Below are 11,717 nucleotides of genomic sequence, written 5' to 3' on the forward strand. Positions count from 1 at the left end.
CACGCAGGGCGGCCCCCGCCCGCGCGCCGCGCGTGTGTCCCTCCTCCCCCCCCCCCCCCCCCGCGGCGGCTCGTGGCCCTTCCATTGAGATTTTCGCTCGGCTCGCTCTGACGTCACGGAGGGCGTGACCAATGGGAGCGCCGCTCGGGGCCGGCGCCGCCAGGGCCGGCCCCATCGGGCCACGAGCGCCGCCCCGCGCGGGCCCTTAAAGCGCGCGCGCCGCCCGCGCCCGCGCCGCTGCGTCGAGCCGAGCCGAGCCGAGCCGAGCCGAGCCGAGCCGAGCCGAGCCGAGCCGAGCCGAGCCGAGCCGAGCCATGGGGTGGCTCGCCCTCCTGCTCTGCACCGGCGTCACCTGTTGCATCGCGGTGGGGGCCGCCGAGGCGGCGCTGCTGGGAGAAGGTGGGTAAAGCCGAGCGTGCGCGGGGCGCGCAGCCGGCGCGCAAAGCGGCGCGGCTGGAGGCAGCAGGGCCGCGGAGGAAAGAGGGGGGGAGGAGAGGGCGAACACGCGGGTGGCGCGGGCTCGGCGATGGCGCTGCCAGCGGGAGCCGTCGGGGCCGCCCCTCACCGTGCCTCGCGCCGCTCGCAGGTGACCCTCTGGCCGAGCTGCTGGAGGCGGCCGAGGAGCCTCGTCCCGCTGCCACGCTGCAAGTGCGGTTCAACCTGCGCTCCTCGCCCGACGCCGAGCACGAAGGCTGCTACCTCGCAGTGGGCGAGGCCGCGCGCCTGCGGGAGTGCAACTTCAACGTGACGGCTAAAACCTTCCTCATCATCCACGGCTGGACGGTGAGTCCGGGGCGGCCCAGGCAGCGCGCGGGGCTGGCGCGCGCCACTCGCGCCGCCACGGAAGCGTGACTGCATCCCGCGCACGCGCAGCCTCCTCGCAGCTCCGCTTGGAGCATTTGCCACAAAGCAATGTTGCTCATCCTCGAAACTCCTGACTCATTTGCAGCCTTTCAGGATCACTTTGGGTCCCTAATTGGAACTGAGTAAGGGGAACTTGAGCATTTTCCCTAAAAATGCAACTAAGTCACTACTATGGCCATGATGCTTGACTTAAAATATATATATATATATATATATACACACATACACACACACCCCTAGACTTTCTAATCATAGCTACGCGCCCACAGTCCTTACTTTTGCAACCTGGACTCCTCTCTAAAGAAACAGAGGCACAAACAGTTTGCCAGCTGTGTTTTATGTAACCCAGTGTGTAGCATTATTGGACTTGTCAGCTCTGCCTATGCTTATGCAAACCGAAATGCCAGGCCTGGAAAATAATTTTGCAATCCCTCAGAATTTCTGAAACTCTTGAGGACAGGGCAATAAGGTGGCAGGTAGCAGTGCCTCTCCCTCCTTCCTTAAAAGGCAAGGAAGCTCACTGCTTCTAGTCTGTCAAAACCTGTTTTTCTTACACTGCTAGTGAGCTGCTGAGAGGTGCTGGGCTTTGCAGAGAAGCATGTATCCAGAGTAAATACGTAACCTGCAAACGAGCACCTGAGGGCAGCCCTGTGGATGTGCAGCCCCGATCCTGCCATCGGGAAACCTAACGCTTAGGTCTCCTCGCAGATGAGCGGCATGTTCGAAACCTGGCTGGACAGCCTGGTCTCGGCCCTGCAGCAGAGAGAGAAGGATGCGAACGTGGTGGTGGTGGACTGGCTGGCGCTCGCCCACGAGCTCTATACGAACGCTGTGAACAACACGCAGGTCGTCGGGAAAAGCATAGCCGAACTGTTGAACTGGTTACAGGTAAAACCTGTGAGATCGGCCTCTGTTGTACTGTTTGATGAAGTATGGTTGCACAAGGGGACAGAATATGTGCCACCTCTAACACAAAGGCATTGGTGTAACGCAAAACCCCAAGGCTTGGTGCAACAATGGCTCCCTAGCTAAGTAAGGGAAGGAGACCATCCTCCTGCATCTCTTCAGGTTGACTTGGAGGTACATGGCCCTCAGGAGCCCGAGCCATGCCAGTGTGGGAGGTGGGCACTCAAAGTTGGCATCCATTTGGCAAGAGGAGTGGAAAGGGGAAGGGACATGCTCATGATGCTGAACTTGAAACTTGAGTGCCCAGGAACCGTCCCTGGCCAGTACAAACGTTGATCCCTGCTGCCAGGTCTCTGGGGGAAGAGTGTCCCTAAAGAGTATCCTAACTGGAATTAAAAACTGGTCCCACAGTTGGGACAGAAAACAAGTGCTATGCAAACATGCATCGTGCATGTCTGGAGGAAACATGGATTGAAAACACGTTTGTCTCCCCTGCTCCCTCCTGTCTAGTCTTAGAACTGGACTTCGGAGTCCTGCAGAAAGGAGCTGTGCAGGTGGTCTAAGAAACATGAACAAACTTCTTTTTTTTCCTTGCAGGAGAACCCACTCTTCCAACTTCAAAATGTTCACTTGATTGGATACAGCCTTGGGGCCCATGTTGCTGGCTTTGCTGGTAACCATGTCCAGGGGACGATAGGCAGAATTACAGGTAAGTGGCTTTTTCAGTGGTCTGCTACCTTTTAGTAGTGTTGTCTCCCTGCAGTGTTTCCAGAAAGGCTTACTTCCAGCACTGGTGTGTTGCTGCAGGCTTGCATCCTACCTGTGGAGGTAGTGAGGAGCATCGCTCTCTCCACACGAGAGGAAAGCTGCTTGATGTAGGATACCAGACATAGGGAGGCTCATAAAAAGCCTCTTTCTGAGGAAAGCCTGGTCTTGAGATGGTAACTATGGGTTCAAAAGTCCAGTTTTGGCCAAAGCCTCCTTTGAGGAGATACTGTATCCATATGTATAGCTCAGATTAATGGAAGTGTTAGCTATTGGGTACAGTTTGTCCCATGAGATGTTTGGCCAAAATCCTCTCTATTTTATTAGAGGGTATGTTGAACAGAGTGCCTCTCTTTCTGGAGGGAAAGATCTCAAATGTGGCCCTGGCTGCTTGGCGACTCTGCAGTGCTAGACCTCTTTTAGTGTACAATCATCTGCCACCTCTTGAAGTGCCTCAAAGCCTTGTTGCTTCCTGCAGGCAACATGAAGCCGTCATTGTACCCAGAGCAGACCAGTGCTAATACCGGGGTGTATCACACCTTAAGTGTAGGAGGCATCTTCACCTCCTCCTTCAGTGAGCTCACAGTGAAAAGATGTGGGCATGGTATCCACAACGAGGCAGGGAATATCCATGTAGCACATGGGCACAAGGGCTCCTGGCAGCAGGCTCTTGGCTGTTGTGTATAAAATAACTCAAGTTCTTACCTGATATCTTCTGTGCTGTCTCTAATTCTAGGCTTGGATCCGGCTGGCCCTATGTTTGAAGGAGTGGACCCTAGCAAGCGCCTCTCCCCTGATGATGCTAGCTTTGTGGATGTCCTGCATACTTATACCAGGGAAACACTAGGTGTTAGCATTGGGATCCAGATGCCTGTAGGCCATGTTGACATCTACCCCAATGGGGGAGACTTCCAGCCTGGCTGTGGACTAAGTGATGTCTTAGGAGCAATTGCCTATGGGAGTAAGTTCTCGTTACTTGTTTTGCCTCTGGTCAGTGTAGACTCCTCACACGTAGACCGGGGTTGATGCTGGGGAAAGATCCTATTTATGAGAGCAGAGAAAACTACTTTTCCTTCTAAACTGCCTATTCTGCTGGAGATAGTTACTAGAACCTAGACCTGCTTTTAACTCTGAAGTAGCATGTTTTCACCCTAACACCTGATCAAAACCTCTGGTCCTCTCATGCTGGCTCTGGAATCCTCTTTAAAGCTGACTTCGCGATAGAGACTCAATCCTCTTCAAGTGTCTTGTGCTAACCTTTTTGAATTGCTACTGTTTGAAAAATGTCAAGTCTAGCCAAACTCACCTCCTGTTGGGCTACAAAAAGCTCAGCTCGCTGTATCTTATGGCTGCCGAGGTGACAAATGCTTAAACAAAATGTATCCCTTGCAACTCTGCTCCTCTAGCTATTGGTGAAGTTGTTAAATGTGAGCACGAGCGGTCTGTGCACCTCTTTGTGGACTCCCTTGTGAACCAAGATAAACAAAGCTTCGCCTTTCAATGTACTGATTCCAGTCGCTTCAAGAAGGGAATCTGCCTGAGCTGTAGGAAGAACCGCTGCAATGGCATTGGTTACAACGCCAGGAAAACTAGGAACAAAAGAAACAGCAAGATGTACTTAAAAACAAGAGCTGACATGCCATTCAAAGGTATGCTTTTTCTCTTAAAGAGCATAGTTTGATCTCTAAGAATGGAGTGATCCTTATATTCAAATGACAATTGAGACAAACGTGGAAGAGCAGCATCACCTCCAAGCAGGGTAGCAACAGGCAGCAGAGCCTGCTGCTGTTACCTGGCTTCATTACTGCTCTGCAGCGTCACTGCTCCTCCCTTCATGTAGGATAAGGAGAGCTCTGGCCATAAGGACATGCTGACTTCTAAGCAGGACATGCTCCCTGCTTGCAAGCCCACCCGCAGCTCAGTGCGATGTGAGGTTTGGAGAGCGCTGCTCAGCAAGGGTGGAAGGGGTTCTGCAGCCCCATCTGTTGCTGGGAAAATGTCGACTTTGTAATCAGAGGCAGAGCAGGAAAAACAACTGATCCGTGATGTCTTGATATGGATATCTGTATGATGATAGAGCTCTTTAGAAAGGGTCTAACCCTTGCCTGCCAACACTCTCTATTTAATGAAGACCCGTGCTTAACAATGCTGGCTCTTTGCAAACTTGGCTCCATCTATGCTGTCCTTGTCTCCCTGCAGTCTACCATTATCAGATGAAAATGCATGTCTTCAGCTACCAAAGCTTGGGAAAGGCTGACCCCACCTTCTCTGTTACCCTTCATGGCACCAATGGAGACTCTCAACCCCTTCCTTTAGAAACGTAAGTAAACTGACCTATTGTGTTCACTTAAGAAAGGAGATAACTGGCACTAGACAAGGACAAGGTGACATAATTCCTTTTCTTCCAGTAGCACTGGCATTACAACTGAGTCTAGCAGCCTCACTTCATTGCCATTCAAAACTTTTCATCAAGTAACTTGATTAAAACTTATTGCTGCAAAAGCAATTTGATGTGCCCAGTCCTCTACACATTAGTCTTTATGGCTCAGTGTTGAAGTTTTTTTGCCCTCCTCCCCCATTTGGATGTAGTCTGAGGCACCTCTACCTCTGGAGCAGGTGCTGACCTCTTTTAGCCTGTCCCAGAGGAAACCCAAGATATGGAATTTATCTTTAAGCCACAGAAGGATGGCTGAGCCAAATAATTGATGCCTCTTATTATACTGGTTATCCAAGCTCACTTTTTTTTAATGCTATCCGTAATTAACTAGTGGCAGTTGAACACAAAGCACTTGATAAGCTGCAAAGGGCTGTCTTAAATGCCTTGTGTTCAATGACAGTGTTTCTGGCAGTTTTCCATAAGGAAAAAATGTTGAGTCTCTGCTTATCTTACAGGCTTGAGCAAATTGGCCTTAACGCCACCAACACCTTCCTGGTCTATACTGAAGAGGACATGGGTGACCTCTTAAAAATAAAGCTCACCTGGGAGGGAACTTCTCAGTCTTGGTACGATCTGTGGAAGACGCTTAAGAGTTTCTGGTATCGGTCTTCAAAGTCTACACATCAGGAACTACACATCAGACGTATACGGGTGAAATCTGGGGAAACACAGCAGAGGTAAGTAGCTGGGTTAATATACTGGTGAACTGACTTGAAGCTTCAAAAAGGAGCAATATTCAGAATCCAGGAGGAACAGTGTGTGTGTGTGGTGGTGGGGGGGCTACCTTACCTGGTAGCCTGAATGGTCTTTCATGTTTAGCGTTACCAGATGATGCTTTCTTGTGGGGTAGGAGAGTGGGTTACTTGCCAACGTGAGGTTACAGACTAGGTTTTAAGCAAAGCTAGCCACCAGATCTGACATGCTCTGTTGCTTTATTTAAATATTTTAACACTGTCTCTTGCCCTTGGAGATTGAATTAATTTATTTTTAGATGTTTAGATCATACCTGAAAGGTTAAAATAACTACAGTGCTGAGAACAAATATTAAAACACACACCAGCATGGCTATTTTTGTTGCCTGCATAAGGCACTGGCTTGGCAGAATGAGCTGGATTTAGTAAACTAAAACTGGTAGCACGGTAGCATCAGCCACGTAAGTGTTATGTTGCTCCTTCTGAGATCTAACTGGAAAGCAACCTGAGGCTGCTCACTGGCAACCAACAAGTAGAGGTGCCAAGCATGTAACAGGTCCCAGATCCTACGTTAAAGTGGTTCTGAAGGTAAGCCAGATCTGCCAAATAAGAGCAGTTGCTTTGACACTTTTCCTGTGTTTCTCAGCTTTAAATAACCATCTCCTGTCATTTGCAAGGCAGTATACATCCTATTTTCTGAAACCTATGAAGCACAAGGGTAGCAGAAGCAAAGATCCCCATGTAAAATATGAAACTAGGAAAGAAAATACTGCACCAGCTACTCAATACAGTGATAGTGTATCAAGATGCTTCCTATAGAAAAGTATCAAACCAGACAACTCATCCGAGGATGAGCATGTCATATGGATTACAGCAATGTGTCACTCATGCGGACAACTGGTAACTTCTCTTGACTTCTGATTCTTCCTCCTAGGTTTGCTTTCTGCGTGGAGGATTCCCAGCTGACTAGCATATCTCCTGGTAAAGAGCTCTGGTTTGTGAAATGTGCAGATGACTGGCAAAAAAGGTAGGTGGAAAACCAGCCAGGAAAAATCCTGTCTGATGCATGTGGCTAGGCTGGCATGAGTGGAGTCTTCCTTCAGAAGACTACTAGAACCTCCTTTATTTAAACAACAGTGGATAAGTTCCAGCCTGATTCCCAGATATCAGACTTAATGATAGCTAATGCATACATGAAAATTAGCTAGGTAGCTAATTAGTGAATTAGAAGCTATACTAATTTCTGATCTCAATTTGACTTCTGGTACCTTTGGGTGCTACCAAAACTTAAGATCCTTGCAAGAGTAGAAAGCTAATTAGAGTCCCCTCACCAGAGCATATTAATCCTGTTTATCTCTGCAGTAAACCTCTTCCAGACACCTAGCATCAGTCCTTAAACTTTGAGGCTGGTGCCAGCAGGGACAACTTGTTTGCTTCAACATGCCTCAAGCGATGCTTCAGATACATCCCAGTTAAATTGCGTGGATGACAGTCTCCTTTAGACTAGGCCCAGCCTCTTGGCCTCTCTTAAATCTCAATTTATATGCTTAGGGCTTTGGCACTCCTAATCAGGAGACAAAACGCTCCTCAGGCTTGGAAAGCCCCATGGAAGCCATGTTTTGCACAACCTTCTTGGAAAGCAGAATTTGACTCAAATGTGAGCTGATACCGTTCCAGGCTTGGCAGGAACTAGCAGGCCGTTATATGTACGGTAGCGAACAGTTTAATGACTGAGACCCCTATGCAAAAACCTGCCGCTCTGCTGTAAGTACTGCAAGATCAAGCAAACGTCCCTGCAGGTACAATAAAGGGTGATTTTGATATGCTTCTCGGCAACCCCCATAAAACAGGAATTGCTGGCCAATGTGCTATTCCCGCTCGCTGGCAGAGCGCAGCTTTTGCAGGAGGCAGCTCCAAGCAGCTGGATTTCCAGGAAACAATCCTTCCGCCCTGAGCTTGTGAGCGATGACTGCTGTTGGACTGTCCATTCCTGCCAAGTCCCTGAGATTATAGTTCCCTGCTTGGAGACTGTTTGTAAACATCTGTCTGCCCTTGAACGGCTCTGGATAGGCAGACTCTCTCAGGACCTGGAACTTCTATTTGCAGCTGTCTGCCTACTTGTGTGCATAGCTTCACATTTCCACTGAGAAGCTATTGGGCAAAGCTTTTTCGACAGAATAAAATATCACCCTGCACTGTCTAAACCCGTTTCTAACGTCCCAGTGTTTCTTACAAAGTCTTTGCTCTTAACTTCTGTGTTTAACCAGGTATTTTTTTTCTCTCTGCTTTTCTTAGGTCTGTCTCAAATTTGCTCTGAGGACTTCCCTGAAGACTTGCAACTGAACAGCCTAGATGCATGAAGACCACACGAGTAGGGTGATACTTTGGCAAAAATCTGGCTTGGTAGCACTTACAACAGCTAGCACTTTGGAACAAAACACCTTGGAATAGATGCAAGAAACGGCGAAGCAATGGATGGACTGTGGTGCTAGACCTAGAATAACGAAAACTATGGTCCCCTTTTGTAGGGAGCCTGGCTTGTGCATTTAACCTTCTCTTCCTTCCTGCTCCATGAACCAAACTAAAGATGAAACCTTCAGACCTAGACCTCCATAATGATCTACTGGTCTGCCTGCCAGTGGAGTTGAGAAGATAACCATGTCAGCTGACCATCAAACTGTTGGTGACAAAGCTGCCAAGAATAAGCTAGTGTCTAGCACAGGGATTATTGTGAATCCAATAGTACTAAGGACTGTGGGGAGAAAAGACCACCAAATGTGTAAAGTTTGTTTTTTTTGGGGGGGGTTAATTTTAGGGGAGGGAGTGGGGAGTAAGCACAATGCCACTTATCTTGAAGCTGTCCTTTGCTTACCCTAAAAATCAGTTACTGTATCTGGCTGATACTGAAATCTCTATAGGTCACCTTGTGGAGGAGCTCCATCCTCCCTGTATCTAGGGCAGAACAAGATCCAGATATTAACTGATGGCGCTGGCAGCTGCCCCAGTGGGTGTCTGAACCAAGCGGGTGCATTACTATCGACTGCACCTTTTTATAAAAGGCAAATACCAGCTGCTCATCTACTGACTATAGAGGAAGGTAATGAACTCTCCTGTTTCAGGAGAACTTTGCATTGGTCCTCTTAACTACTGAGAACATGTTTGTCTCTGTTCAAATGCTGCTGTAGTACCAGAGCATAATTAAGACCTCATTTTAGGCAAAGTATTTAACTGAGCCAAACAGACAACAGTCTGTCGTTGCTGTGATGTCCTAGCTGGAGTCCCTGGTTCCCCGTGAACTTGGCTTTGTTAGAGTTGGACAGATGCTCTGCAGCTGTCATAGTTGCTACAGCAGACTGGACCTTGTCAGAGGTGAACTAGCTTTTCTGGGGGGGAAGGAAGAGGGGAAGGAGACTTGGTGCAACAGCTGAGATTGTCTTTCTGTATAGCAAAGTGCAAGAGTAATCTCAAGCTGCGGTGCTGCCACATGCTGGACTGAGCTCTGAAGACTCAGCAAGTCATTTGAGGCCTATGGTTGTCTGAGTTTTTTGTAGACCTTCAATCTGAGCAAAGCGAGCACATTTGGAGATTTTTCCATGATTTTATACAAAGGCTTCAATAACTGAAGCCTTTGGTAAGTATCTGTGACTTGTCATCATGCTATACTTAAAAGTGGTTTCAAAGCCCTATTTGTATATTGTGGTTTTCTATGACTTAAACATTATTTATTTTTCATGCTGTACATATGTAAAGTTTTAAACATTTTGGTTTTTGAGTAACAGTTTTTATAAGCCTTGAGGGGGCAAAAAAAAAAAAAAATAAAGGGCTTTGTAAGAATCAGTTAAGTCTTGTTATTAAGATATCTCCCATGCTTTACCAGAAGAGCAGTATATGGCCACGTCATCCCTCCCCTGCAGGCTGCAGAGCCCAGCAGAAAGAGGACATGAAGGCACAGCAGCAGCTGGGTGGGTGCAGACCAGCTGGTGCTCTTATCTGGCAACATCTTTCCAAATCTCCTCTAAGCAGTGCTGCCCAGGGGGGCTTGCTCTGCCCTCACCCCGATGCTGAGGGTCTAGGAGTGGAGCTGCTGCCGCTGCTTTTGGCCAGGGGCTCTGTGGTCCTTGCTGGGTGATGCTGCCACCTCAGTGCTGCCCAGCCGTGAGCGCACTGAACTCCAACGGTGGTGTTGCTCTTCTGGCAGGCTAGCCAAAATGAGTTGGGACAGATTGCCTCTGCTTCTCCCTGTCCTTTGACTTCCTGCACTTTTTTTTTTTTTTTTTTTTTTGTGTGGCATTTCCCCCCCCCCCCCCCCGCCCCCAAATTTCACTTTTTTTCCCCCCAAGGTATCTAACTTTTGCTTGACTTCAATGGCTAGCCTATGGGTGACTACTTTAAGAAAACTTACCCAAAGCTGAGCAGTGGCTTAGTTTTCCCCAGTGGATAGATTTCCCTGTCCACTGCAGCAGCCACACTGTCACCTCTGAGGAAACATCTCATGGTGATACACGCCTATCTGTGACAAGCTGGGGGCACTGATCCAGCAGCAGCAGGACTTTGCAAACTACATAAATACCCCTGAGCTGTGGAAGATCTTCATTGCATTACTTAACCCTTTCCTGCGAAAAGCCAAGCAATGGCTGACTGCAAAGAAAACTGCAGCTTTGGTTGGTATTGGCGTTTGATATGTTTAGCCCCCTTCTCACCCCCTTCCCCACCAAATTACTCTGTGTGCCTGAGATCAAGCTTTGTCATGCTGCGCATGTGCAGGGACAGGCCACTTATCAAGTCAACAGCCTCACTGATACCAGCACCAGAAGTTGTTCCCACGCACTGCAGCTTATTTTGCTGCAAGATCCCCTCCCGGAGCAGTGACAGCCTCATTGCACCTGCAGTGCTGCTGCTAGGGATAAATTCCCGGCCAAGGCAGACAAGCAGCGCGCCTAGACCGCTGGGACTGGGTTTTTGCAGGCTCTACCCCCGGATGCAGCTGCTGTGAGCGGCTGCCTCCCTGCACTGCAAAGGACAGGCTGGGTCCTCCCGAGCGAGGCAGCGAGTCCTACACCCATCCACAAACCCAGCGGTGAAAGAATCGCTCATACTGCCGGGTCAGGCAGCCCACCACCCCCTCCCCCAGGTTTACGGGGAATAGCTTTTCCCCAGAGCCCCCATTCAGACACACGCATCGGGTTGCGCCGAAGGTCAGGCTGTCTCCGGAGGAACAACGCGCCCCGCGCGGGGAATGCCTGGCAGCCGCTCCGCGTCCCCTCCGGGGGCCGCGCCGCCTCCCGGCGTCCCTCCGGCCGAGCTCGCCCTGCTCGCGGGGACACGGCCGCAATCAGTGCGTGGCACTCCGAAGAGCGGCACGCTTTACCGGCATGCTTTTTCGGGAGCTAGTCTGGATCGGGGTGGTGGGTTGGGTCTGAGTTGGGTTGGCCACCCTTGCCTGGGTGAACACCCCTTCAGCAGATACCATAAGCCCCAAGTGTGACTCAGCCAAGTCCCTGCTCAAGAGGTGCCACCTGTCTCCAAGATATCTTCTAAGGTACCAAAAAAAAAAAAAAAAAAAAAACCCCAAACCAAAAAACTTTGTAGAAAAAAAACTCAACACAGCTGTTTGGGACAAGAAGAAGAGCCAATTCTTTCGAGAACAAGAATTGCACATTTTTGAAGCAGCTCTCAATGCCAAAATAACATGGCAATCCCACTCCACCAGGTAAAGCTGGTCCCCAAAGGCAGCCTCACCAAAACGCTCCTGCGACTGCCCAAGAAACCCGAGTGTCTGCTCTGCAGACAGCAATGGTAATGAGTTGTAATTTTACGCCTGTTCAAATGCTGACATTCCAACATAAATTGTACAGCTCAGTGACTTCCAGGCAATGCTAGCTAGCCCGGCGGCAAACACAAAGACTGGCAACTTCTTAAAATCCGTGCAAAAGTATCGGGCAGCTCTGTACTGCTCAGCGGGATGGGTAAAGCAGCTCGACCCAGAAGTGACCCAAATTTAAAACTAAGACCACTTTATTGCTCAATTACTATACAGACATACACATATATGC

The 11,717-nt window shown here is 49.3% G+C and overlaps 1 protein-coding gene across 1 annotated transcript; it reads left to right on the forward strand.

Annotated features, from left to right (window-relative positions):
• Positions 1–249: 249 nt before the first annotated feature.
• LIPG (lipase G, endothelial type) lies at positions 250–9,472 on the forward strand. The gene is made up of 10 exons (XM_062599275.1): positions 250–399; positions 587–783; positions 1,573–1,752; positions 2,368–2,479; positions 3,272–3,496; positions 3,942–4,184; positions 4,735–4,855; positions 5,428–5,649; positions 6,599–6,691; positions 7,960–9,472. Exons 1-10 carry the CDS (start codon positions 315–317, stop codon positions 7,979–7,981), a joined length of 1,500 nt encoding a protein of 499 aa, XP_062455259.1. The 5' UTR covers positions 250–314; the 3' UTR covers positions 7,982–9,472.
• The last annotated feature ends 2,245 nt before the right edge of the window (positions 9,473–11,717 follow it).

Source organism: Rhea pennata, chromosome Z, assembly GCF_028389875.1.
Source record: "Rhea pennata isolate bPtePen1 chromosome Z, bPtePen1.pri, whole genome shotgun sequence".
In the NCBI taxonomy this organism is placed as follows: Eukaryota; Metazoa; Chordata; class Aves; order Rheiformes; family Rheidae; genus Rhea; species Rhea pennata.